Below are 24,551 nucleotides of genomic sequence, written 5' to 3'. Positions count from 1 at the left end.
AGTCAACTCAGAGAGGAGCCCACTGGCAGTTAGCAGTTAGCCATAACAGCCATAATGGCTAACTGCGGAGGGAGTTACAATGTAATGGGCATATTTATGGGTTGAAAGGATCCGTAATCTCCCTTTCAGTGCACGTAAACACACTGAATGTTGTCAAATCCAACAGTTTCATCTAAAGTCCTGGTTATGCAGCTTTATGTGCAGAATTATAGTAAAACTTCGGCTATAAAAAGCACAAAAACACAAATACTGCTACATCTAAACCTCCCTGAGTGATTTAATGTCCGCTAATCAACGACAGAGTTATGAGTGAAACGCTTGTAAGGCGGCGGCGTGAAGCGAAGGCTTGAGTTACGATAAATCTGCACTTTGGTACAACGTGTAACACGAGGAGGGAAATATCTGTGGCAGCTTATTAAAAGTGAAGCACAACAGCCTGTCAGAGTGGAAAACAACAAGCTTTCCATCTGCGCACATAAAAGGGGAAACTGTTGCAGCGACGTAGCTCAGATGCTACCCCCCCATGGTGCAGGTTAGCGTGTCCTCACTGCTGCACAGATTACTGCTTGTAGTGATGCATTATTTGGACGCGCTCAGGCTCCGGCGAGGGATGCTGCTCATGACTGTGCACAGTGTAACAGGAACACGTCGGCGCTCCCGTGGATCCTTCTTCACATTGGCCTGTGTGTTTTTCCCTTAATGTAATATGATAAGTGCACCGGAGACGCCGACACAAAGTCATTCGGTTGATTCTTCTATCGGCCTGAATTCTTTAATGAAAACACCATCTGCTGTCCTTTTTGTGATACCAGTTGCCATGATGACGAGCTCGTATCACGTTGCACAGTGTGATGCAGCTTCGTAAATAAAGTATTAGAGAGCCGGAGGCATAACGCTCGGCGGATCAAGATGGACTCTTATCTGAATGCCACCCCAGAGAAGATGCATATTGGTCAAGGCCGCGCCGATTGTTTACCGCCGCTCAGCGGTGTCGATTCAGGGCTGATGTTTAGACCCGCATGAAGTCCTGATGCCCTTTGTGGAGTTTACAAAACATCTCTATCACAGCTGACGCAGCTTCTCCTGTCTCCTGTCTCACCTTTGTGTTGCTGCACCGTTTACTCACAAACAGGTAAAAACACATGTGAAGTGGGACACGGAGACATGTCACTGACACGTCTGCAGCACACTTCATGTTTCTCACTGGACCACTGAGCGCTAAATCGTTAAGAAGATATAATAAACATAATAATGCTAATAAAGTAATAATACAACACGTCCTGCTTTCAAGATCCTCCTTAAGTCAAAGTATTATTAGTAAATTGTACTCTTTACAGTTACGTTCAGTGGTTCCCAACCTGAGGGGCGAGGCCCTCCACAGGGTCCCAAGATAGACTGAGACAAATATGTTTTCATCTTCTGGACGTTTCTTTCTTGTGGATTGTTGAGTAATTGGACGTCTTCGGGTCGTAATGTGTTGTTGTTTTGTGGCTTCTTTGTGTGCAGGGACAGAAGCCAGGCGGGTTGAAAACAACTGCTTTAAAATGTCTGTTTTTTATGTTAAATCTTAATCTGCAAAGTAACTTCAGCAAATAAAGTGACTTAAAGTGCAACATTATCCTCCTCAAATTAAGTCAAGCAGAAGAATAAAATAGCTTAAAGTGAAAATACTTCATTACACGTTCAGTGAGTTAATATTTAATATTATATTCAATGCGCAGCAATAACTGGACAGTTTACACAAACAGCAACGACGTTTGTTAAAAACTATTTAAATTCCTTCTGAGCAGATTTCTTCCTGTGAATATTACATAAACTTTCTCCGTATTATGTCTTTTATTTTATTTGTTACCGAACGTACAAACGTATTGTTTGTGCGTTCTTCTCTTTGATGTTTGGCTGTTCTGCTTTAAATGATGATGTCTAACAAGTGTTTTCGACAACACATTATTTGCCAACTCATCAGTATTTCTGCAGCGTCACTGTAACAGTAACGTTGCCTCCATGAGACCAGAGCGCTGCACCAGGCGACACGTGAACTCTGAAGCTTGTTTTACTCTCTGTGGGGAGATTTGTACATATAAGGGCGCAGACGTCCACAGCGCTGAAGCACAACGTTAACCGTCCAATCAAAACATGAACTTCACCTTCACACGAAGACGTTTGGCAGTGACAGATTTATTCTGTGAGAACAAAGTTTATCTTCCAAAAGGAATTAAAGCTTTCATTCAAAGTGTTCAGAGCCAACACTGGATTATCAGCTGGACCATATTTAATATTAATATTAATATTACACTTAATATTAATACATTATTCAGCCCAAGCCAATGTCCACACATTCACAACATACCATGTATACTTCCAGAATTAATAAGCATGCATGAATAAACATTAATATATATATTAATAAATACATTAATATTTATATATATTAATATTAATATATTTATTTATATATTTATATATAAATACATATATAAATATAAAAATATATAATACATTAATAATTTATATGAATATATATATAAATAAATATATAATACATTAATATATATATATATATATATATATATATATATATATATATATATATATATACTTTGTATAACTTTAAATGTACGATAATAAAAGTTTTAAGTTTCATAACATTTGTAAATGTTTTCACAAATCCCATAAAACACAGCTGTATAGATTGTCTGTGTTTTATTACGACACATATTTATGTTTATTTTGTGACCTATAAAATAATAAATATCAATAAAATAATTTATCGCTTTAAATGGAATTATATCGTAATGAAATTATATATCGAGACCAAACTCTGTTAAATCAAAAATATTGTCTTACTGATTACTGCATATTTGTGTGCATGCATGTAAAGACAGTGTGTAGCTGAATATATATATATATATATATATATATATATATATATATATATATTCTCTATAATTTTATGTTTATTTTGCATTAAAGTCTTTAATTGAATGAGAAAATACTTTTCACTTGTCAAGAATTGAATTCACAAAAAAGGGTTTATCGTGTGGCTATTTCATGTAGACAAGAAAACAAGTTGCGAATTTCAGTATAACTCTGAAAATGTGCGGTGAACATGTTGATGCGTTGCGTCACTTTGTGTCCCCCTTTAATAAACGTCACTTTGTGTCCCCCTTTAATAAACGTCACTTTGTGTTCCCCTTTAATAAACGTCACTTTGTGTCCCCCTTTAATAAACGTCACTTTGTGTCCCCCTTTAATAAACGTCACTTTGTGTCCCCCTTTAATAAACGTCACTTTGTGTTCCCCTTTAATAAACGTCACTTTGTGTCCCCCTTTAATAAACGTCACTTTGTGTCCCCCTTTAATAAACGTCACTTTGTGTTCCCCCTTTAATAAACGTCACTTTGTGTCCCCCTTTAAAACGTCACTTTGTGTCCCCCTTTAATAAACGTCACTTTGTGTCCCCCTTTAATAAACGTCACTTTGTGTCCCCCTTTAATAAACGTCACTTTGTGTTCCCTTTTAATAAACATCACTTTGTGTTCCCCTTTAATAAACGTCACTTTGTGTCCCCTTTAATAAACGTCACTTGTGTCCCCCTTTAATAAACGTCACTTTGTGTCCCCCTTTAATAAACGTCACTTTGTGTCCCCTTTAATAAACGTCACTTTGTGTCCCCCTTTAATAAACGTCACTTTGTGTCCCCCTTTAATAAACGTCACTTTGTGTCCCCCTTTAATAAACGTCACTTTGTGTCCCCCTTTAATAAACGTCACTTTGTGTCCCCCTTTAATAAACGTCACTTTGTGTCCCCCTTTAATAAACGTCACTTTGTGTCCCCCTTTAATAAACGTCACTTTGTGTCCCCCTTTAATAACGTCACTTTGTGTCCCCCTTTAATAAACGTCACTTTGTGTCCCCCTTTAATAAACGTCACTTGTGTCCCCCTTTAATAACGTCACTTTGTGTTCCCCCTTTAATAAACGTCACTTTGTGTCCCCCTTTAATAAACGTCACTTTGTGTCCCCACTTTGTGTCCCCCTTTAATAAACGTCACTTTGTGTCCCCCTTTAATAAACGTCACTTTGTGTCCCCCTTTAATAAACGTCACTTTGTGTCCCCCTTTAATAAACGTCACTTTGTGTTCGCCCTTTAATAAACGTCACTTTGTGTCCCCCTTTAATAACGTCACTTTGTGTCCCCCTTTAATAAACGTCACTTTGTGTTCCCCTTTAATAAACGTCACTTTGTGTCCCCCTTTAATAAACGTCACTTTGTGTCCCCCACTTTGTGTCACTTTGTGCGACGGCTTTACAGGACGCTCTCAGCTGAACAATACATCAGTCATCTCTGGCTCGAGGCGAAAGGGTGTCAATACAAATGTGCTTTCCATTATCTTTATGTCAGACTCAAAGAATGTGGACTTCTTTCTTGCCTTAAGCTGCGGCCATATCTCCATTGACTTGTTGTATCACTGTGTTTCCCATTGCAGAGATCTGCTTCCCTCATTCATGTTGGCAAAAGGTTTTACAGGGTAGCGCTGACATTTGAGAAAAGTGTGTAAAACTAACCAATAACAGGCATCAGAGAAAACGAGAAGGGAGTCAGCTGAAGGTCTTCTTCTGTATTGTGTGCACCGCTGTGGCGAAGAGTTTCTGCAGAACTCTGCAGCTCTAACGTTGGATGTGAAGTCTAAAGGGTGATTTACAGCAGCCTCGTCTTCCACCTCAGGTCTGCAGAACTTTGATGTGGAAATAATACTAAAATAAAAGTGTTGAGATGCAGCTCGACTCATCGAACTGAAGCAGCAATAATCACTTTATGTTCTTTCAATGTGAGCGATGAGGGAAGAGTACAACATGTTCTCCATCTGGGTCTGTTTCCTGTTTCCTGATTTCACTGCTTTCTTCTTCAGCTACTGTGTGTGTGTGTGTGTGTGTGTGTGTGTGTGTGTGTGTGTGTGTGTGTGTGTGTGTGTGTGTGTGTGTGTGTGTGTCCATACGATGATTACAGACAGCATGATGTTGATCTGAACGCAGGTTGTGTGGACTGTTTTCTCTCCACCTACACGTTACAGACTAACTTGAAGTTATTCTTAGAAACGCAGATCTTCTCTAAATGAGGACGTTGCAGACGAGGGAATATGAAACATGCAGCAGTGTCATAAAAACATCTTCGCTTACGATTTCTTGTGAAAGACATAACTCCTGAATGTGTTATCAGTGCAGCCTCATCTCACTTTGAAGGGAAGACACAACATTGTTATCTAAAGTTATTATGACTAACATGGTACCAAACAGTTAGTGTAATATTAACTCTCCTGTAAGCGCTGCTTCTGCAGCCAGCTGTCATCCTGCTGAGGCAACATTGACTACAGAGGTGTGTAATGTACTTACTCTAACAAATATACTTATTTGAACCCAAACCTCGATCCTTTCCTAAAGCTTTTGTTTTGTTTCTCTTCACAACGTTAACCAACAGTGTCACAGCGTGCTGCAGGAGCAGTTTGCTCCACCTGCAGCATTATAATGGTAACAACTGATAACATTCAACATGTGTGCTGTTGGTCTCAACACGTGAGGAACACATCCGTCGCTTTAGTGTCTCTGTGTTTGTTGTTCACAGTAGATGAAAGTGGAGCCAGAAAAAACAAAACAATTAGCTGAAAGACACTAAAACCCTTCGTAGAGCTGCAGCGTGGGTAATAACTGTGTGGAGGTCACTGCGTGTGACCCCTTTAATACCACACACCGTCATTTCAGCCCCTTGTGATGTCATCACATACATATACAAAGGGATGAAGTGTTGTCAGGAGGAGGTGAAGTAATCCACGTGCTGTGTGATACACACACGGCAGGTTGTTTGCTCCAGCGATGCACAAAGTGTGGATGTGGCAGCTGTTGTGGGGAAATGATGTGTCCAACTTTAGAGAAGGAAGTGCGTCCAGATTGCTGCTGTGTCGCATCAAACGCACCCGCAAGACATGTGCACACCCATGGGTGACCCTGACTTCCAAGAACAGAGGACTGCATGTTGAGAGTTTTCACTTGTAAGATGTGAAATCTGAGAAAGGAACAAGGAGGGTGGATGTGGTTACTTCTGAGTGCACATCAAAAGCTTCAGAATTGACTCCAGTTGTGGACCAAATGTGAGAGTGACGGCCATTATTACTGTGAAGCTGCTGCAGTGACATGTGTTGTGAGCTTCACATCAGAACACTTCACAAACCATTTGAATGACTCAGAAAGTATTTCAGCTTTTGCCTTTTGTTTCCCGAACTTTCACTCGGACGATCGTCCAAATCAGAGAAAGCGAAACAAATCAGCCGCCAAGAGTGAAACATCTGAAGCAGTCGTTCATCTCGTCTCATAACAAATGGAAAGTTAATCATTTCAAAACTCGTCTCGTTAAATATGAGAATAAATAAAAGTCCAGTTTGACTTCATGTTGGCCGGTCGTGTTGGTGTTTTGGGTAAATTAAGTGCTATAGACGGAAAGAACAATAAATCTTATTTAACCCAAAGTGCCAAGCTGCCAAGTGACGTCATCACTCAGCTGCTAATCTGCCCCGGTGGACACCTGCAGTACTACAACAACTACAATCCAATAATCACTATTATAAAAGACACTTCTGTAAAAGTGTTGAACTGCAAACAAAATCAATGAATCTATTATATTATATTATTACGCTCTGTATTTTTGGGTTGTGCAATCCACATCAAAACACAAAAACATAAAAAATGTAGACGTTTTCTGTGCAAAATAAGTAAATGTGCCGCCGTGAGGTCGAACAGAACTTTAATTCTGCTTTATGTTAGTATGGGGGCGAAGCTGTGACCGACACAGCTGACCATGTTTGGTGTTTAAAGCAAACAGCAGGTTGTTGAAGCTGCCAGCTCGTGCAACCCCCCCCCCCCCGCACCGTACTCACCGTGACACATAACTCACAGATAAACAGCAGGCTGCAGCTTAAGTTGCTCAGCATCAAAGTTCAGCACTTTCTCGTCAAGAGTAAAACGTGGCTCCGTTTGGGCTCCCGGCTTTTCCAGGAAAGTCGAGAGTAAAAATCAATATGTGCACGTACAGTGCACGTACAGTGCACGTACAGTGCACGTACAGTGCACGTACAGTACAAGCAAAGACATGCGAGACGCTCCACAGCTCCACGCCTGCAGCAGTGCGCCGGCGTGTTCAAAGACGGGGAGGAAACTCTGGAGGGTTTCTATAAGTTTGACAGATTCTGTTTGTGTGAACTAGAAAAGAGGAGAAATGAGAGTTTGTCTGAACGATAACCTTGATTCAGCTTCTTCTGTCCTCAGTATCAGCGCACGGCGTGTGGCCCCGCGCTCTGCATTACAGCAGCTCTGATGATGAGCGAAGACTTCCTCCACCTTCAGATCACAAAGTCGTCTTCAAGACCTTTTTGTACCTTGAAAGAAAATCCCTGCACAGAACGCTCTGGTTGCACCGGTGAGGTGACCCGGCCACACAGAGGTCGACTCTCTCTGCGTTTAACGCTGAAGAATAAAGAACAGAAAATTAGACGCTGCAAACATGACGGCAGAGAAGGCCGAAGCTCGTCCGACCCCGCTCTCTGCCTCTGCTGCTAATTTACGCCTGCGGGGAAACTCCATTATTGTCACTTTTGTTTATTTGCAGCACTAAAGTGCAGAAATGGTAATTAGGGAGCCACAAAAAGCACTCAGCTGCATGATTTCCCCACTTCCCAAAGTAAATCGCCATCTGTGGAAATCCTGTCTGATGGAATTGTGTCCTGAAACGGCTCGCTGTGAGGTGTGTGTGAGTGTGTGTGTGTGTGTGTGTGTGTGAGTGTGTGTGTGTGTGTGTGTGAGTGTGTGTGTGTGTGAGTGTGTGTGTGAGTGTGTGTGTGTGTGTGTGTGTGTGTGTGAGTGTGTGTGAGTGTGTGTGTGTGTGTGTGTGTCGAGGCTTCACCTCAAAGCTTTCCTCTCATTCATATGCAAATATCTGTTGACACACATGAACCGTCGCTGTGAGCAGACGGGACGTTTAAAGAAAGTGGGATTGAGGTTCTGAAGAATTGTACAATAAAAATAAATCTTCTCAGAAATGAAGTTAAACACTTATAGCCATAATACAAACCTATCTTTAAATGATCTGTGTTACAATAATTTACTGTTTTTAAAATACTTTGGGAACCAACAAACTCTCCCATCTAGCAAGTCTATTAAATAAGAGTTTGTTATTTATAAAATAATTAAATAAGAGTTTGTTATTTATAAAATAATTAAATAAGAGTTTGTTATTTATAAGAGAATTAAATAAGAGTTTATTATTTATAAGATAATTAAATAAGAGTTTGTTATTTATAAGAGAATTAAATAAGAGTTTGTAATTTATAAGAGAATTAAATAAGAGTTTATTATTTATAAGATAATTAAATAAGAGTTTGTTATTTATAAGAAAATTAAATAAGAGTTTGTTATTTATAAAATAATTAAATAAGAGTTTGTTATTTATAAGAGAATTAAATAAGAGTTTGTTATTTATAAGAGAATTAAATAAGAGTTTGTAATTTATAAGAGAATTAAATAAGAGTTTGTTATTTATAAAATAATTAAATAAGAGTTTGTAATTTATAAGAGAATTAAATAAGAGTTTGTTATTTATAAAAATAATTAAATAAGAGTTTGTTATTTATAAGAGAATTAAATAAGAGTTTGTTATTTATAAAATAATTAAATAAGAGTTTGTTATTTATAAAATAATTAAATAAGAGTTTGTAATTTATAAAATAATTAAATAAGAGTTTGTAATTTATAAGAGAATTAAATAAGAGTTTGTTATTTATAAAATAATTATATAAGAGTTTGTTATTTATAAGAGAATTAAATAAGAGTTTGTTATTTATAAAATAATTAAATAAGAGTTTGTTATTTATAAAATAATTAAATAAGAGTTTGTATTTATAAAAGAATTAAATAAGAGTTTGTAATTATAAAATAATTAAATAAGAGTTTGTTATTTATAAAAGAATTAAATAAGAGTTTGTTATTTATAAAAGAATTAAATAAGAGTTTGTAATTTATAAAAGAATTAAATAAGAGTTTGTTATTTATAAAAGAATTATTTATAGAGTTATTAAATAAGAGTTTGTTATTTATAAAGAATTAAATAAGAGTTTGTTCGTCTAAACAGATTATTAGGAATTTATAAATGAATCCAACATGAAACCAGAAATAAAACTACTTGATTATGTTTAGTTATTGTTACGTAACTTCTGTTATTTATAAAGCACATGTCAACAACAAGGAGATTCACAGGACATTTATTATCTGATGTGATACTAAACGATAAGTCAACATTGACTTTAGCTTTCACACGCGACACAAACAGTGTGTGTGTGTGTGTGTGTGTGTGTGTGTGTGTGTGTGTGTGTGTGTGTGTGTGTTTGCTCCGTCAACAGCCTGTGTGTGATATAGATACGAGGTTGTGGATAAAAACGTCCCCATGAGGAGTTCCTCTTCGCTCCGCTGTGTCCTGCAGTGACCTGCACTCGTCTGTCTGTCTGTACATTACAGTCTGCCTTCTCCTTCCATCTACCTTCACATGTGTTCCAACGCGTGTGTGTGTGTGTGTGTGTGTGTGTGTGTGTGTGTGTGTGTGTCTCCTCATTAGGGCTTTAGAAACCTGTTGTATGGAAGAAGCAGCGTTCCCCAGCTGGTGTCTGGATATGAAATGCTCTCGAGGGGAAGAAGCAGAGTTTCCTGTGATGCTTCTCAAGCTGTTCTTCAGTGCGAAGGAATTCTAGAAGCTGTGATTCTTTTAGCAGTTTTTCTTGACCTTCAGAGACAAAATGGAAATGTGTGGCTGTAGTTTATTTAAGCGGTTTGATGGAAGGTTGAGGTGAAGCTGAGGACGTGTTGTTCCTCTGCACCTATCATTTGTAACGATGATGCAAACCCTCTTCCTGTAATAGATTACTACTCGATGTGGTTTCATGGACGTTAAACATCTCCGTGAGAAATCATTTCACCTGAATGTTTAACATGCAGACGGCTGGATTATAATCTCCTTGGAGACAGAACAAAGAAAAATAGGATCTATGTTTGTTGAAGTCTGAGACCTTTGGACTCCTGTGACTCCATCAGTCCGGGGGGGGCTCTTGTTTTATTATTTGTTAGTGTATTTTGGGATCTCACAGACCACACACCCCCGCTCTTCCCTTTTGCTGTAAATGTTCTGAATGTTAAGTCTGTTGAAAACCGTCATCGTCTGTGGGATCATGAGAAGAAGAAACAAGTTAAACATAAATACTGCGTGCAGGTAGCGCCGCAGGAAGAAACACAACGCCATCCAGCAGAACTGCGTCGGCCAATCAGCAGCCAGCGGCCATTTCCAGTAGATTACTCTGTAACCTGAGTTTCTGATGTTTATCTCACAAAAGATAACGTCCCGCTGAGGTTCACATGGGGAAGCTCAGGCTTCACTGAGTAACGTTGGTTCACTTACGGCAGATGATTAGCCTAGCTTAGCATAAGAACCGGACGCTTATTGTACACACTCAGCTGGAAGTGTTTTACAGAGTTGAGTCTCTCGTGGATATAATGAGGTGGACAAAATAGTCTGAGGTGTAATGTATAAACTGACATCTAAAGTCAAAGTAGACTAATATAGATCCAGAACACAAGTGCAGCCTGTTGTTCAGAAGCACTGAATAATATTCAGGAAGACTTTACATCCTGGTACTTTCAGTCTGGCTGCTGAATGTCTGCACAACCATTCTTTGGGGACGCTCTTTAGTCGCTGCTGGGGACATGTACTGAAGATACTAAATGCAGTATTGTTAAAGTGGTATTGTTGTCCTCTCCTGGTCTTAGTGAGGAGCCACATCCTGGTTCTACTGCTCGCCACACCGGAGCTGATCAGAAACCTGTTGGAGTCCTGTTGAACCCAACATACCAGTGTGTGTGTGGGCTAATGTTTCTGATGTAACCCCGGAGATGTGTGTGTGTGTGTGTTTCTGATGATCACTGCAGAACCTTTAAACGTCCCTCAGCTGTATCTTATTACAGATGAAACATGTTATGCTTCTCATGTGAGAATAACTCGTCTGCACACAACACCTCAACATTTGTCATTTCTGAAATAGGTTATGTAAACTGGTTGTTCCCTCTGTGGCCACTAGATGTCACCCATCAACCAGCTCCACGACATGTGAGCCGTCTGTGCAGGACTGTGACACACTGACGACACAGTGAAACCTCTTCACTCTCGATGTTGGTTGTTTGTTAAAATGGCACAGCAGGGATGGAGAAGCTGTGTAAAGATGTTAGATTGAAGTGATGTCAGCTGGTATATAAGGAATGCTCTCAGTGATGGTTTCTTGGTCTGTGTTCAGCTAGGTAGGTACCCAGATGTCTGAGGAGGCTCTGAGGATGACGTCTCGGCCTTGAACCCCACCAGTATGTCAGGTAAGACCCCGACACACACTCACAGCCAAATATTCCCAGCTTTAAAAGAAAATAAGATATATAGTGCACGTTAAAGTTTATTTAAACCAATATCTATATCTATCATAATCTGAAGTTGACCTGACGTGTCAAAAACAACAACATGTCTGCCCTGAAGTATATTCCTGTTATAAAAGAGTGTGAAACAGAAAGTAGAATCATAATCAGAGAACCAGAGCAGAGCAGACAGGAAACACAATGTAACACATATACAGATGTTACTGTGACACACATACAGATATTAATGTAACACATATACAGATGTTACTGTGACACACATACAGATATTAATGTAACACATATACAGATGTTACTGTGACACACATACAGATGTTAATGTAACACACATACAGATGTTAATGTACTACACATATACAGATGTTAATGTAACACACATACAGATGTTACTGTGACACACATACAGATGTTACTGTAACACACATACAGATGTTAATGTAACACACATACAGATGTTACTGTAACACATATACAGATGATACTTTAACACATATACAGATGTTAATGTAACACATATACAGATGATACTTTAACACATATACAGATGTTAATGTAACACATATACAGATGTTAATGTAACACATATACAGATGTTACTGTAACACATATACAGATGTTAATGTAACACATATACAGATGTTACTGTGACACACATACAGATGTTACTGCGACACATATACAGATGTTAATGTAACACATATACAGATGTTAATGTAACACATATACAGATGTTAATGTAACACATATACAGATGTTACTGTGACACACATACAGATGTTAATGTAACACATATACAGATGATACTGTAACACATATACAGATGTTAATGTAACACATATACAGATGTTACTGTGACACATATACAGATGTTAATGTAACACATATACAGATGATACTTTAACACATATACAGATGTTACTGTGACACACATACAGATGTTACTGTGACACACATACAGATGTTAATGTACCACATATACAGATGATACTTTAACACATATACAGATGTTAATGTAACACACATACAGATGATACTTTAACACATATACAGATGTTAATGTAACACACATACAGATGTTAATGTAACACATATACAGATGTTACTGCGACACATATACAGATGATACTTTAACACATATACAGATGTTAATGTAACACATATACAGATGTTACTGTGACACACATACAGATGTTAATGTACCACATATACAGATGATACTTTAACACATATACAGATGTTAATGTAACACATATACAGATGTTACTGTGACACATATACAGATGTTACTGTGACACACATACAGATGTTACTGTGACACATATACAGATGTTACTGTGACACACATACAGATGTTAATGTACCACATATACAGATCATACTTTAACACATATACAGATGTTAATGTAACACATATACAGATGATACTTTAACACATATACAGATGTTATTGTAACACACATACAGATGTTACTGCGACACATATACAGATGTTACTGTGACACACATACAGATGTTACTGTAACACATATACAGATGTTACTGTAATACACATACAGATGTTACTGTGACACACATACAGATGTTACTGTAACACATATACAGATGATACTTTAACACACATACAGATGTTACTGTGACACATATACAGATGTTACTGTAACACACATACAGATGTTAATGTAACACACATACAGATGTTAATGTAACACATATACAGATGTTAATGTGACACACATACAGATGTTACTGTGACACATATACAGATGTTAATGTGACACACATACAGATGTTACTGTGACACATATACAGATGTTACTGTAACACACATACAGATGTTAATGTAACACATATACAGATGTTAATGTAACACATATACAGATGTTACTGTAACACACATACAGATGTTACTGTAACACACATACAGATGTTACTGTAACACATATACAGATGTTACTGTAATACACATACAGATGTTACTGTGACACACATACAGATGTTACTGTGACACACATACAGATGTTAATGTAACACACATACAGATGTTAATGTAACACATATACAGATGTTACTGTGACACATATACAGATGTTACTGTGACACACATACAGATGTTACTGTGACACATATACAGATGTTAATGTACTACATATACAGATGATACTTTAACACATATACAGATGTTAATGTACACATATACAGATGTTACTGTAACACATATACAGATGTTAATGTAACACATATACAGATGTTACTGTGACACACATACAGATGTTACTGTGACACACATACAGATGTTACTGCGACACATATACAGATGTTAATGTAACACATATACAGATGTTACTGTGACACACATACAGATGTTACTGCGACACATATACAGATGTTAATGTAACACATATACAGATGTTACTGTGACACACATACAGATGTTAATGTACTACATATACAGATGATACTTTAACACATATACAGATGTTACTGTGACACACATACAGATGTTAATGTAACACATATACAGATGTTACTGTGACACACATACAGATGTTACTGTGACACACATACAGATGTTAATGTAACACATATACAGATGTTACTGTAACACATATACAGATGTTACTGTGACACATATACAGATGTTAATGTAACACATATACAGATGTTAATGTAACACATATACAGATGTTACTGTGACACACATACAGATGTTAATGTAACACATATACAGATGTTAATGTAACACATATACAGATGTTACTGTGACACACATACAGATGTTAATGTAACACATATACAGATGTTACTGTGACACACATACAGATGTTACTGTAACACACATACAGATGTTACTGTAACACACATACAGATGTTACTGTAACACATATACAGATGTTACTGTGACACATATACAGATGTTACTGTAACACATATACAGATGTTAATGTAACACATATACAGATGTTAATGTAACACATATACAGATGTTACTGTGACACATATACAGATGTTAATGTAACACATATACAGATGTTAATGTAACACACATACAGATGTTACTGTAACACATATACAGATGTTAATGTAACACATATACAGATGTTAATGTAACACATATACAGATGTTAATGTAACACACATACAGATGTTACTGTAACACATATACAGATGTTAATGTAACACATATACAGATGTTAATGTAACACATATACAGATGTTACTGTGACACATATACAGATGTTACTGCGACACATATACAGATGTTAATGTAACACATATACAGATGTTAATGTAACACATATACAGATGTTAATGTAACACATATACAGATGTTACTGTGACACATATACAGATGTTAATGTAACACATATACAGATGTTACTGTGACACATATACAGATGTTACTGTGACACATATACAGATGTTAATGTAACACATATACAGATGTTACTGTAACACATATACAGATGTTACTGCAACACATATACAGATGTTACTGTAACACATATACAGATGTTACTGTGACACATATACAGATGTTAATGTAACACATATACAGATGTTACTGTAACACATATACAGATGTTACTGTAACACATATACAGATGTTACTGTAACACATATACAGATGTTAATGTAACACATATACAGATGTTACTGTAACACATATACAGATGTTACTGTAACACATATACAGATGTTAATGTAACACATATACAGATGTTACTGTGACACATATACAGATGTTAATGTAACACATATACAGATGTTACTGTAACACATATACAGATGTTAATGTAACACATATACAGATGTTAATGTAACACATATACAGATGTTACCGTAACACATATACAGATGTTACTGTAACACACATACAGATGTTAATGCAACGTGTGGACACATTTAGACATCTAAACCAGTAACTCATATTTTTTTGTTTTGTTTTCAAACTAAGAACTCAAATGCAGTAAATTGAAAAAAGATTATAATAATTTTAATTGAAAATGAGATGAGACCCTCTACACATGATCAGTGGCAGAATCACATCAGAATTCATTTTTAGTCCCACAACGGGGAAATTAACATCTTTACAGCAAAAGAACATACGAGGTTCGCAGAGGTGCACAGAATCCAGGAAGTTTAAACATTTATAGTTCTGTGACAACCAGTCGATCTGCTGAAGAAGATCAAAAGCTCCAGAACAAACGAATCAAGTGCTGCTGCCACGGTCAAGAGTGAACTTTAAAGCTCAGCTATGACTTTGTGTGTCAGCCGACCAAAACACAATTGTCATTGCACAGAAAACAAAAACTTCAGCAGAAAAACAGGTTTTAAAATGTTATGTAAATAATGTAAGAGAGGATAGGTGTCCTGCGTAACGTGAGCGCCATGCACAGAGAGTTCATTTTCTGTGCAGAACATAATTCCCACTTCATGGTGCTCATGTTGTAGCTGCGATCGTGTGCAGAGGGTCAGCGATGCGCCGCCTCACCAGCAGAGGACTCTGTTCACTGTCAGTGATGTGAGCCAACACAATATACAGACATCTATCAGCCGTCTTCTAAAGATCGTATTTCTAACATTGATAAATAAGATAAGATAAAGCTTTATTAGTCCCACAGCGGGGAAATTATATGATTTAATAAGATGTAATAAGTAAAAAGCTAAATGTAACATAGTAAGTAGACAAATAATCTAGTTTTACTGAATGTAAATAAAATGCTTTTTCCTTTTTTCATCATCGAACAGACGAAACAAACATACAAACAACAACAGTGTTGCATTCTGGGAATTAAATCAGCTGCTTCATTCTTTAACTGAAAGATGTTTCACTGTGCACCACTTTACCTCCTTTTCCAAACCTTTAACACTTTATTACAATTCCCGATGTGCAGGAAAAGTAGACTTCTCTTGCTACACACACAGTAAGAAGCAGACTAAGTGTTTATTATGCACCAGGTGTGCGTGCAGGACGTCCCGTACGCCGTGTGTTGACAGATGCATACGACACAAAGTGATGTTTCTGATGCTTAATTCACATGAACCTGCTGTTTTCTTAGCATCTGATTGTTGATATGGTGTGAGAAGCAGAGGAACCTGAGTCGGCCTCTCTCACCTGTTTAACTGAGCAAGTAGTCTTTTCTTTAAAAGTGCCTCTCCCATCTATTTTAGAGCCAGCAGAAAATTGCTCCCCCCGCTGGAAAGATGAGGCCATTCAAAATGGTAATATTTATCCTCCCTCTCAGCTTGTCCTCCTCTCTGTCAGTGTGCGTGAGCTTTCACTAAACACTGAGGAGCTGCTTCAAACTCTAACCTTCAGATTCTGCTTAATGTTGTGAATGGCTCGATTCTGTTTAGATCGGATAACGACGGTAAGTAATCTTTTGGAGAAATGTTTTCTTTTCATATTTCTGGGGCTCATTATTCAAACCATTAAGCAAAGGAAAGGAAGCATTGAATGTGTGTCTGCTTGGTATACAACATACAGACCTGCAAATAAATACGAAATAATATCAAATTCAATATATTGAATGCAATATTAAATATGTCATTAAGTTTATTATTATTATTATTCATCTGTAAATACACTCAGTGGAATAAAAGACTTTGTGATATCGTCAACTGAGGGTGAACAAGGTCTATCTGCACTTTGACGAGTTCTGAGAAAAACACATTTGAAAGTTCAGCAGTTCATAACGTGGACACTATAAAACCAACTCCAACCCATGTTGACACATCACATGCTGCACACTAGGTAGTGAAGTTAACACTGTTTGGACCAATTCAGTGCATTATGGGTAGAAACTAAACTCATTGTGCAGATAGACCTTTGTGGTTCTATTGTTGGAACACCAGAGTCCCAAGTCTCTCTGACATTTCCCCCCGAAGATTTAACCTCAACTGTATTTTATGCAACTTAGCTTCATTTTAAGCTCTAAATGTTTACACAAGTTCCACGTGGCAGGAAACTTAAAAGTGAAAATTATATTTGCTAATAAATCTGAATTTGTAAGACTTTTTATTAAACTACTAATGATCTTAAGTTGAACTACTGATGATCTTAACTTGAACTACTAATGATCTTAACTTGAACTACTAATGATCTTAACTTGAACTACTGATGATCTTAACTTGAACTATTAATGATCTTAACTTGAACTACTAATGATCTTAACTTGAACTACTAATGATCTTAACTTGAACTACTGATGATCTTAACTTAAACTACTAATGATCTTAACTTGAACTACTGATGATCTTAACTTGAACTACTGATGATCTTAACTTGAACTACTGATGATCTTAACTTGAACTACTGATGATCTTAACTTGAACTACTGATGATCTTAACTTGAACTACTGATGATCTTAACTTGAACTACTAATGATCTTAACTTGAACTACTGATGATCTTAACTTGAACTACTGATGATCTTAACTTAAACTACTGATGATCTTACCTTGAACTATTAATCATCTTAACTTGAACTACTGATGATCTTAACTTGAACTACTGATGATCTTAACTTAAACTACTAATGATCTTACCTTGAACTACTAATCATCTTAACTTGAACTATTAATGATCTTAACTTGAACTACTGATCATCTTAACTTGAACTATTAATGATCTTAACTTGAACTACTGATGATCTTAACTTGAACTACTGATGATCTTAACTTAAACTACTAATGATCTTACCTTGAACTACTGATGATCTTAACTTGAACTATTAATGATCTTAACTTGAACTACTGATGATCTTAACTTGAACTATTAATGATCTTAACTTGAACTACTGATGATCTTAACTTGAACTACTGATGATCTTAACTTGAACTACTAATGATCTTAACTTGAACTACTAATGATCTTAACTTGAACTACTGATGATCTTAACTTGAACTACTAATGATCTTAACTTAAACTACTAATGATCTTAACTTGAACTACTGATGATCTTAACTTGAACTACTGATGATCTTAACTTGAACTACTAATGATCTTAACTTGAACTACTAATGATCTTAACTTGAACTACTAATGATCTTAACTTGAATTACTGATGATCTTAACTTAAACTACTAATGATCTTAACTTGAACTACTGATGATCTTAACTTAAACTACTGATGATCTTAACTTGAACTACTAATGATCTTAACTTGAACTACTGATGATCTTAACTTAAACTACTGATGATCTTAACTTGAACCACTGATGATCTTAACTTGAACTACTGATGATCTTAACTTGAACTACTAATGATCTTAACTTGAACTACTAATGATCTTAACTTGAACTACTGATGATCTTAACTTGAACTACTGATGATCTTAACTTGAACTACTGATGATCTTAACTTAAACTACTGATGATCTTAACTTGAACTACTGATGATCTTAACTTGAACTACTAATGATCTTAACTTGAACTACTAATGATCTTAACTTGAACTACTGATGATCTTAACTTGAACTATTAATCATCTTAACTTGAACTACTGATGATCTTAACTTGAACTACTGATGATCTTAACTTAAACTACTAATGATCTTACCTTGAACTACTAATCATCTTAACTTGAACTATTAATGATCTTAACTTGAACTACTGATCATCTTAACTTGAACTATTAATGATCTTAACTTGAACTACTGATGATCTTAACTTGAACTACTGATGATCTTAACTTAAACTACTAATGATCTTACCTTGAACTACTAATCATCTTAACTTGAACTATTAATGATCTTAACTTGAACTACTGATGATCTTAACTTGAACTATTAATGATCTTAACTTGAACTACTGATGATCTTAACTTGAACTACTGATGATCTTAACTTGAACTACTAATGATCTTAACTTGAACTACTAATGATCTTAACTTGAACTACTGATGATCTTAACTTGAACTACTAATGATCTTAACTTAAACTACTAATGATCTTAACTTGAACTACTGATGATCTTAACTTGAACTACTGATGATCTTAACTTGAACTACTAATGATCTTAACTTGAACTACTAATGATCTTAACTTGAACTACTAATGATCTTAACTTGAATTACTGATGATCTTAACTTAAACTACTAATGATCTTAACTTGAACTACTGATGATCTTAACTTAAACTACTGATGATCTTAACTTGAACTACTAATGATCTTAACTTGAACTACTGATGATCTTAACTTAAACTACTGATGATCTTAACTTGAACCACTGATGATCTTAACTTGAACTACTAATGATCTTAACTTGAACTACTGATGATCTTAACTTGAACTACTGATGATCTTAACTTGAACTACTAATGATCTTAACTTGAACTACTAATGATCTTAACTTGAACTACTGATGATCTTAACTTGAACTACTGATGATCTTAACTTGAACTACTGATGATCTTAACTTAAACTACTGATGATCTTAACTTGAACTACTATCTACTAGATTACATATAAAACAGTCGGCAGCAAAACGTTTTGAATAAGTTCTTCTTGTGCTTCAAATGATCACGTGATTCATTTGCCGCCCTGCTATTGGTTGTGATACTAACATGATGCTTGAACATGTGGAGATGGACCTTTGTAGATCTCACTGACTCAGCAAATATCTACAGAATCTGTCCAGTTTGTCAGATAGACCTTGTTCACCCTCAGTTGACGATATTATGAGCAATAAACTGGATGTTTGGTGACACTTTATTTTCCAGGTTTACTTTCCTTCATTGGAAATGTTACTATAGTAAAAGTTTGTACAATCAGGAAAATCTACTTAAAGTATTACAAGTACTCAATGCAGAACGTGCATATCAAAATAGTCATTGTAAAATATTAAAATGATAAGAGAGACTGAAATATTAATACAAAATAGTTGCTCATTCATTTTCTGTCCGTCGTTCTGTAACCCTGGTAACACATGTTCTGTTGGTCCTCGCTACATAAACAATAACAAATACAATAAACAGATTTATTGTTCCAGCTGCACATTCTCATATGTTCTGTGTGCAAAGTAATCACCACATCATTCTGCATGTCCCTCCTCGGTGTCACGGTGGAGTAGACGTATAAAGTAGCACGAGATTAAAATACTCACGTAAAGTACATGAAATATGTACTTGAGTTCAGTACTTAGTTACATTCCAAGTGTCGAAGGGAAGATGAGACTCACGAGTCTGCAGGGGATCTCTGCTCGCTCACCGTGACCCCGCTGTCGACCACTGAGGGTGTTACAGTCTGACGGTGCATTCAAGGACATGCTGTGAAAAGACTCATCTGGTGCTTCTGTGACGACACACGTGCTGCCACGTGTTGTAAGAAGCTTTAACGTCTGACGCTGCACATTCACACATTATGATATTATGTGTGGAAAAGTGGAACATTTTCTTAGCAATCTAGCAAAGTACAAAATCATTTTTTGTTAACGTCTCTCCACATTTTCTTCGCAGAAGGATGAGAGACACTTCTGAAACATACCTCGTTTAAGAGCCGAGATCTTTTACGAATCAGAACGTAGTTTAGTTTCCACTCGAACGTTAACGAGGTTTTTAATCTGGTCTCCCTCGAGACGTGATTTAGTGATTTTAATGTTGTAGCGTTGAAGCTCATGTGTCTTCAGGAGAAGACTCGATGTTCAGCTACAGGTTTGAATTCAAACTGAGCTGCGTGATCCAACATTCCTCTTTGGTCTTTTGAGTCCTAAATTTAACATTTTATACGTTTTCTGAGTCGTCGCTTCATTTATCACTGAAAGTGGCTTCAAACTGTCCAGCAGGACTTTCACTCAGGGCCAAATGAATAGTGTTTTGTATTTTATAGTATTTTGTATTTTATAGTATGACATATGACAAAATGACATTTCTTCCTTAAAAAGTCAACTGAATAAGATAACCATCATTTATTTATAACAATAAAACATTATGATTGCATTTTACTAGTAAAGGCTAAAATACAGCCAACTCCTTTAATGGGCTGAAGATGAGGAGATGTTTGTGCGGGATATTTAATACAAATGTTAAAAAGTATTTGTCCCATACAGCACATAAAAATAAGCACTAAAGCTAAACTCACACGCAGCGATGTTGCATCTTCTCTTTGATCCAAGTTCATCAATTGTTCTTCAGCTTCCCCACGTGTGGAGACACGTCGGACACACGTGCCGCACGACAGCTTCTGTCCCACAGACGGTCTCTGCTTTGTTTTGAAGTTTAAATTGGAATTAAATTCTATGTCTCAGGAGGAATCAATAATGTGTTCCTGTGGAAACCTGATGATTCACTCATTACTGTCTGCAGGATGAAAGTTACAGGATAGTTCTGGATAATACGCCTGTGCAACATCTTTGGAGACTTAAAAAAGAGATTTGAAAGCTCATTTAAATCTTTTGAAGCTTCCATAATGTTTCGTTTGGTTGAAAACAAATTAAAATCTCTGCAAACATTATTTTGTCTTTCATAGTTTCTACCACTGTACTTTGTTTACTGCGTATCTCCAACAATAAAAAAGCTTTTATTTTGAAGTAGCCGCTTTAGAATTTCCGGGACAGAGCTTTTATTTTGAAATGCCGGTTCTTTGCTGTAGAGCTTTTTTTTGCAGACTCGCTACTTGACGCTCCGCGAACACACAGGGTGCTGCGGATCGTGTGTGTGTGCGTGTGTGTGCGTGCGTGTGTGTGTGCGCGCGAGTGTGTGCGTGCGAGTGTGTGTGTGCGCGTGTGTGCGCGTGCGTGAGTGTGTGTGCGTGCGTGTGTGTGTGTGTACAGCTGTAAATCTGCAAAACGTTTTTCTTGTAGACTTCCAGTTTTCAACCTTTTCATTCTGCAGTTTTGAAACGTATATATATATAAATATAAATAATATATATAATGTTGGTATGTATCATATTATATGATATAATGTTGGACGTAGATCTTGAGGTTTTTAATAAAGCTGTGATTCTGCTGCACCTTGTTGTGTGACCCTGATTGGCTGACCCCCCCCCCCCTGATGGGTCTGTGCAGGTTGTAAAGTACTTGGGCGTGCACTGCCTCCTCACTTGTACTTGAACAACACACACACAGTTTGAATGTGTAATACCCTCTCAGATTACACCCTAATGGCAAATTACTCAAATAACACAGCGGTTCACAACAAGCGACATTTGATTTGAGGCGCTCGCTGGATGTGCGCCGCTCCGCCAACATGGAGGACAGTGTTTCCTCTGGAGCTCTGCAGGAGAAGCAGAAATACATGAATGTTAAAAAAGAAGAGCACTATCTAAAATAGATTCCCGCTCTTGATTCCAAAGTGCGGGATAATCCCCCTAAACTTTATCCTTCGCCGTTGGGAGCCTTCTGTTGTTCCCCTGAGCTTACCCTGAACTGTAAGGGGAAAGGTTCCTTCTGTGTCCTCCTCAGGTAACACCGGGGAGACGGGGACATCTGGTGCATGTCAACCCAGGGGTAAAAGAGAAACATCCAGAAATTGATCATGACCGGCCTTGAACTCCCGTGGCCTAAAGTAATCAATCAGGGAGGGAATATATATGTGCAAAAGCCCGCCGCACCGCCACTGTGGGGCGGCTCCGTCCACAGAGAAACTAGGTCCCCGTTGGCTGGCGAGGGAGGAAGATTGTAAAGTAGAAGTTTGATGTTTCCTAAAATACATCTGTGCACCTGTTGGGAGTACCCGGAGACACGGCGCGAGTCTTCTGTCGAGGGTTCGTACACGGGAAGGGCCACACGCTCTCGTGGACGTTTCTATTCCAACACGTGTTTCTTAGAGAAACGTTCACGAGAAAAAGATTAAAAACAAGACGTTTGAGGTAAGTAGAGGAATATTTCAATAGTTTCAAATGTTTTATAGGATTAAACTGTTTTAAAGTATTTAAAGTAGTTTAATAATGATGATGATGATGATGATGATGATGATGATGATGATGATGATGAACACATGAACATGGCAGACGATGGATGCATTGATGGAGCTGATAAAACATTAATACTCACACAGAGTCTTCTTGTGTCTGCAGCGTCTTAAATCCAGCTTCTGTCTGAGCTGTGATTCTGCAGCGTTTAATGTTCGCTGGTTTTATTTCAAAGGAAAAGATTCAAGCTTAAAATGCATCTTTCAGATCATTACAAGAATTCATTTTTATTTTTATTTCTATTCATAAATACCTGAATTTACAAATATATATATATAATATAAATATTTATCTCTCTATATATATATATATACAGTATATTTATATATATATATAAATATATATATATATATAGAGAGATAAATATTTATATTATATATATATTTATATATATATAAATATATATATATATATAGAGAGATAAATATTTATATTATATATATATATTTATATATATATAAATATATATATATATATAGAGAGATAAATATGTATATTTATATATTTATATTTATAATATACAACATTCATCAAGTAATGTTTGCATGTCTTTGTATCGTCACATTCTTTATAAATAAATATTTCTTCTCCACACAGCCGTAGATTTCTGTGTGAAGAACTTATTTAACTGGAAAAACAAGATAACAATAAAAAAAGTTCCAAACTTATCGAGAGATCATTAAAAAGCATAAAAGCTCCTTCAGCGTTAAGGCCGTCCGCTCAGACGACAGATTGTTAACGTATCGACAGGCGTTAAACTCTGTCTGATGAACGCTTAACAGTTTGTCCAGAGTCGAAACTCCAAACGAGATTAGTCCACGTTAAGGACGTCACCTCATCAAAAAGTTAAACTGGTATCAGCCCGAGCAGCTGCTGCATGTTGATCACATCTCCTGTCACACACTCACACTTATTACATCTCTAATCCCGCTGTAAGCCTTTCTAACGCTGCATTCACCAGATTATACACATTAAACATTGATCATTTGTTTTGGCTCTGGTCCCGAGGAGAAGTTTGACAGTGGAGCTGCTCACACACTGATGTTACGTTATAAAGTCTTCATACGTTATTATCCTTCACAAGAGATCAGCTGTAACACACACATACCTTAATATCTCACTTTACTCCTG

General features: G+C 36.7%; 1 protein-coding gene across 7 annotated transcripts in view; it reads left to right on the top strand.

Moving 5' to 3' along the window:
- The window catches only part of thrb (thyroid hormone receptor beta), a 94,338-nt gene that overhangs the window by 52,604 nt on the left and 17,183 nt on the right, over positions 1-24,551 (top strand). For 5 of the 7 annotated variants that reach the window (XM_029442949.1, XM_029442953.1, XM_029442954.1 and 2 more), the window contains 2 exons: positions 11,378-11,450; positions 16,680-16,730. In XM_029442949.1, coding sequence (XP_029298809.1) covers positions 11,444-11,450; positions 16,680-16,730 — 58 coding nt within the window. In that variant the 5' untranslated portion in view covers positions 11,378-11,443. The remainder of the gene's footprint in view (positions 1-11,377; positions 11,451-16,679; positions 16,731-24,551) is intronic. The other 2 variants (XM_029442952.1, XM_029442951.1) reach the window with 1 other exon arrangement.

Source organism: Cottoperca gobio, chromosome 11, assembly GCF_900634415.1.
Source record: "Cottoperca gobio chromosome 11, fCotGob3.1, whole genome shotgun sequence".
Lineage (NCBI taxonomy): Eukaryota > Metazoa > Chordata > Actinopteri > Perciformes > Bovichtidae > Cottoperca > Cottoperca gobio.
Note: the sequence above shows the minus strand (reverse complement) of the source record. Positions and strands in the feature narration are given on the sequence as shown.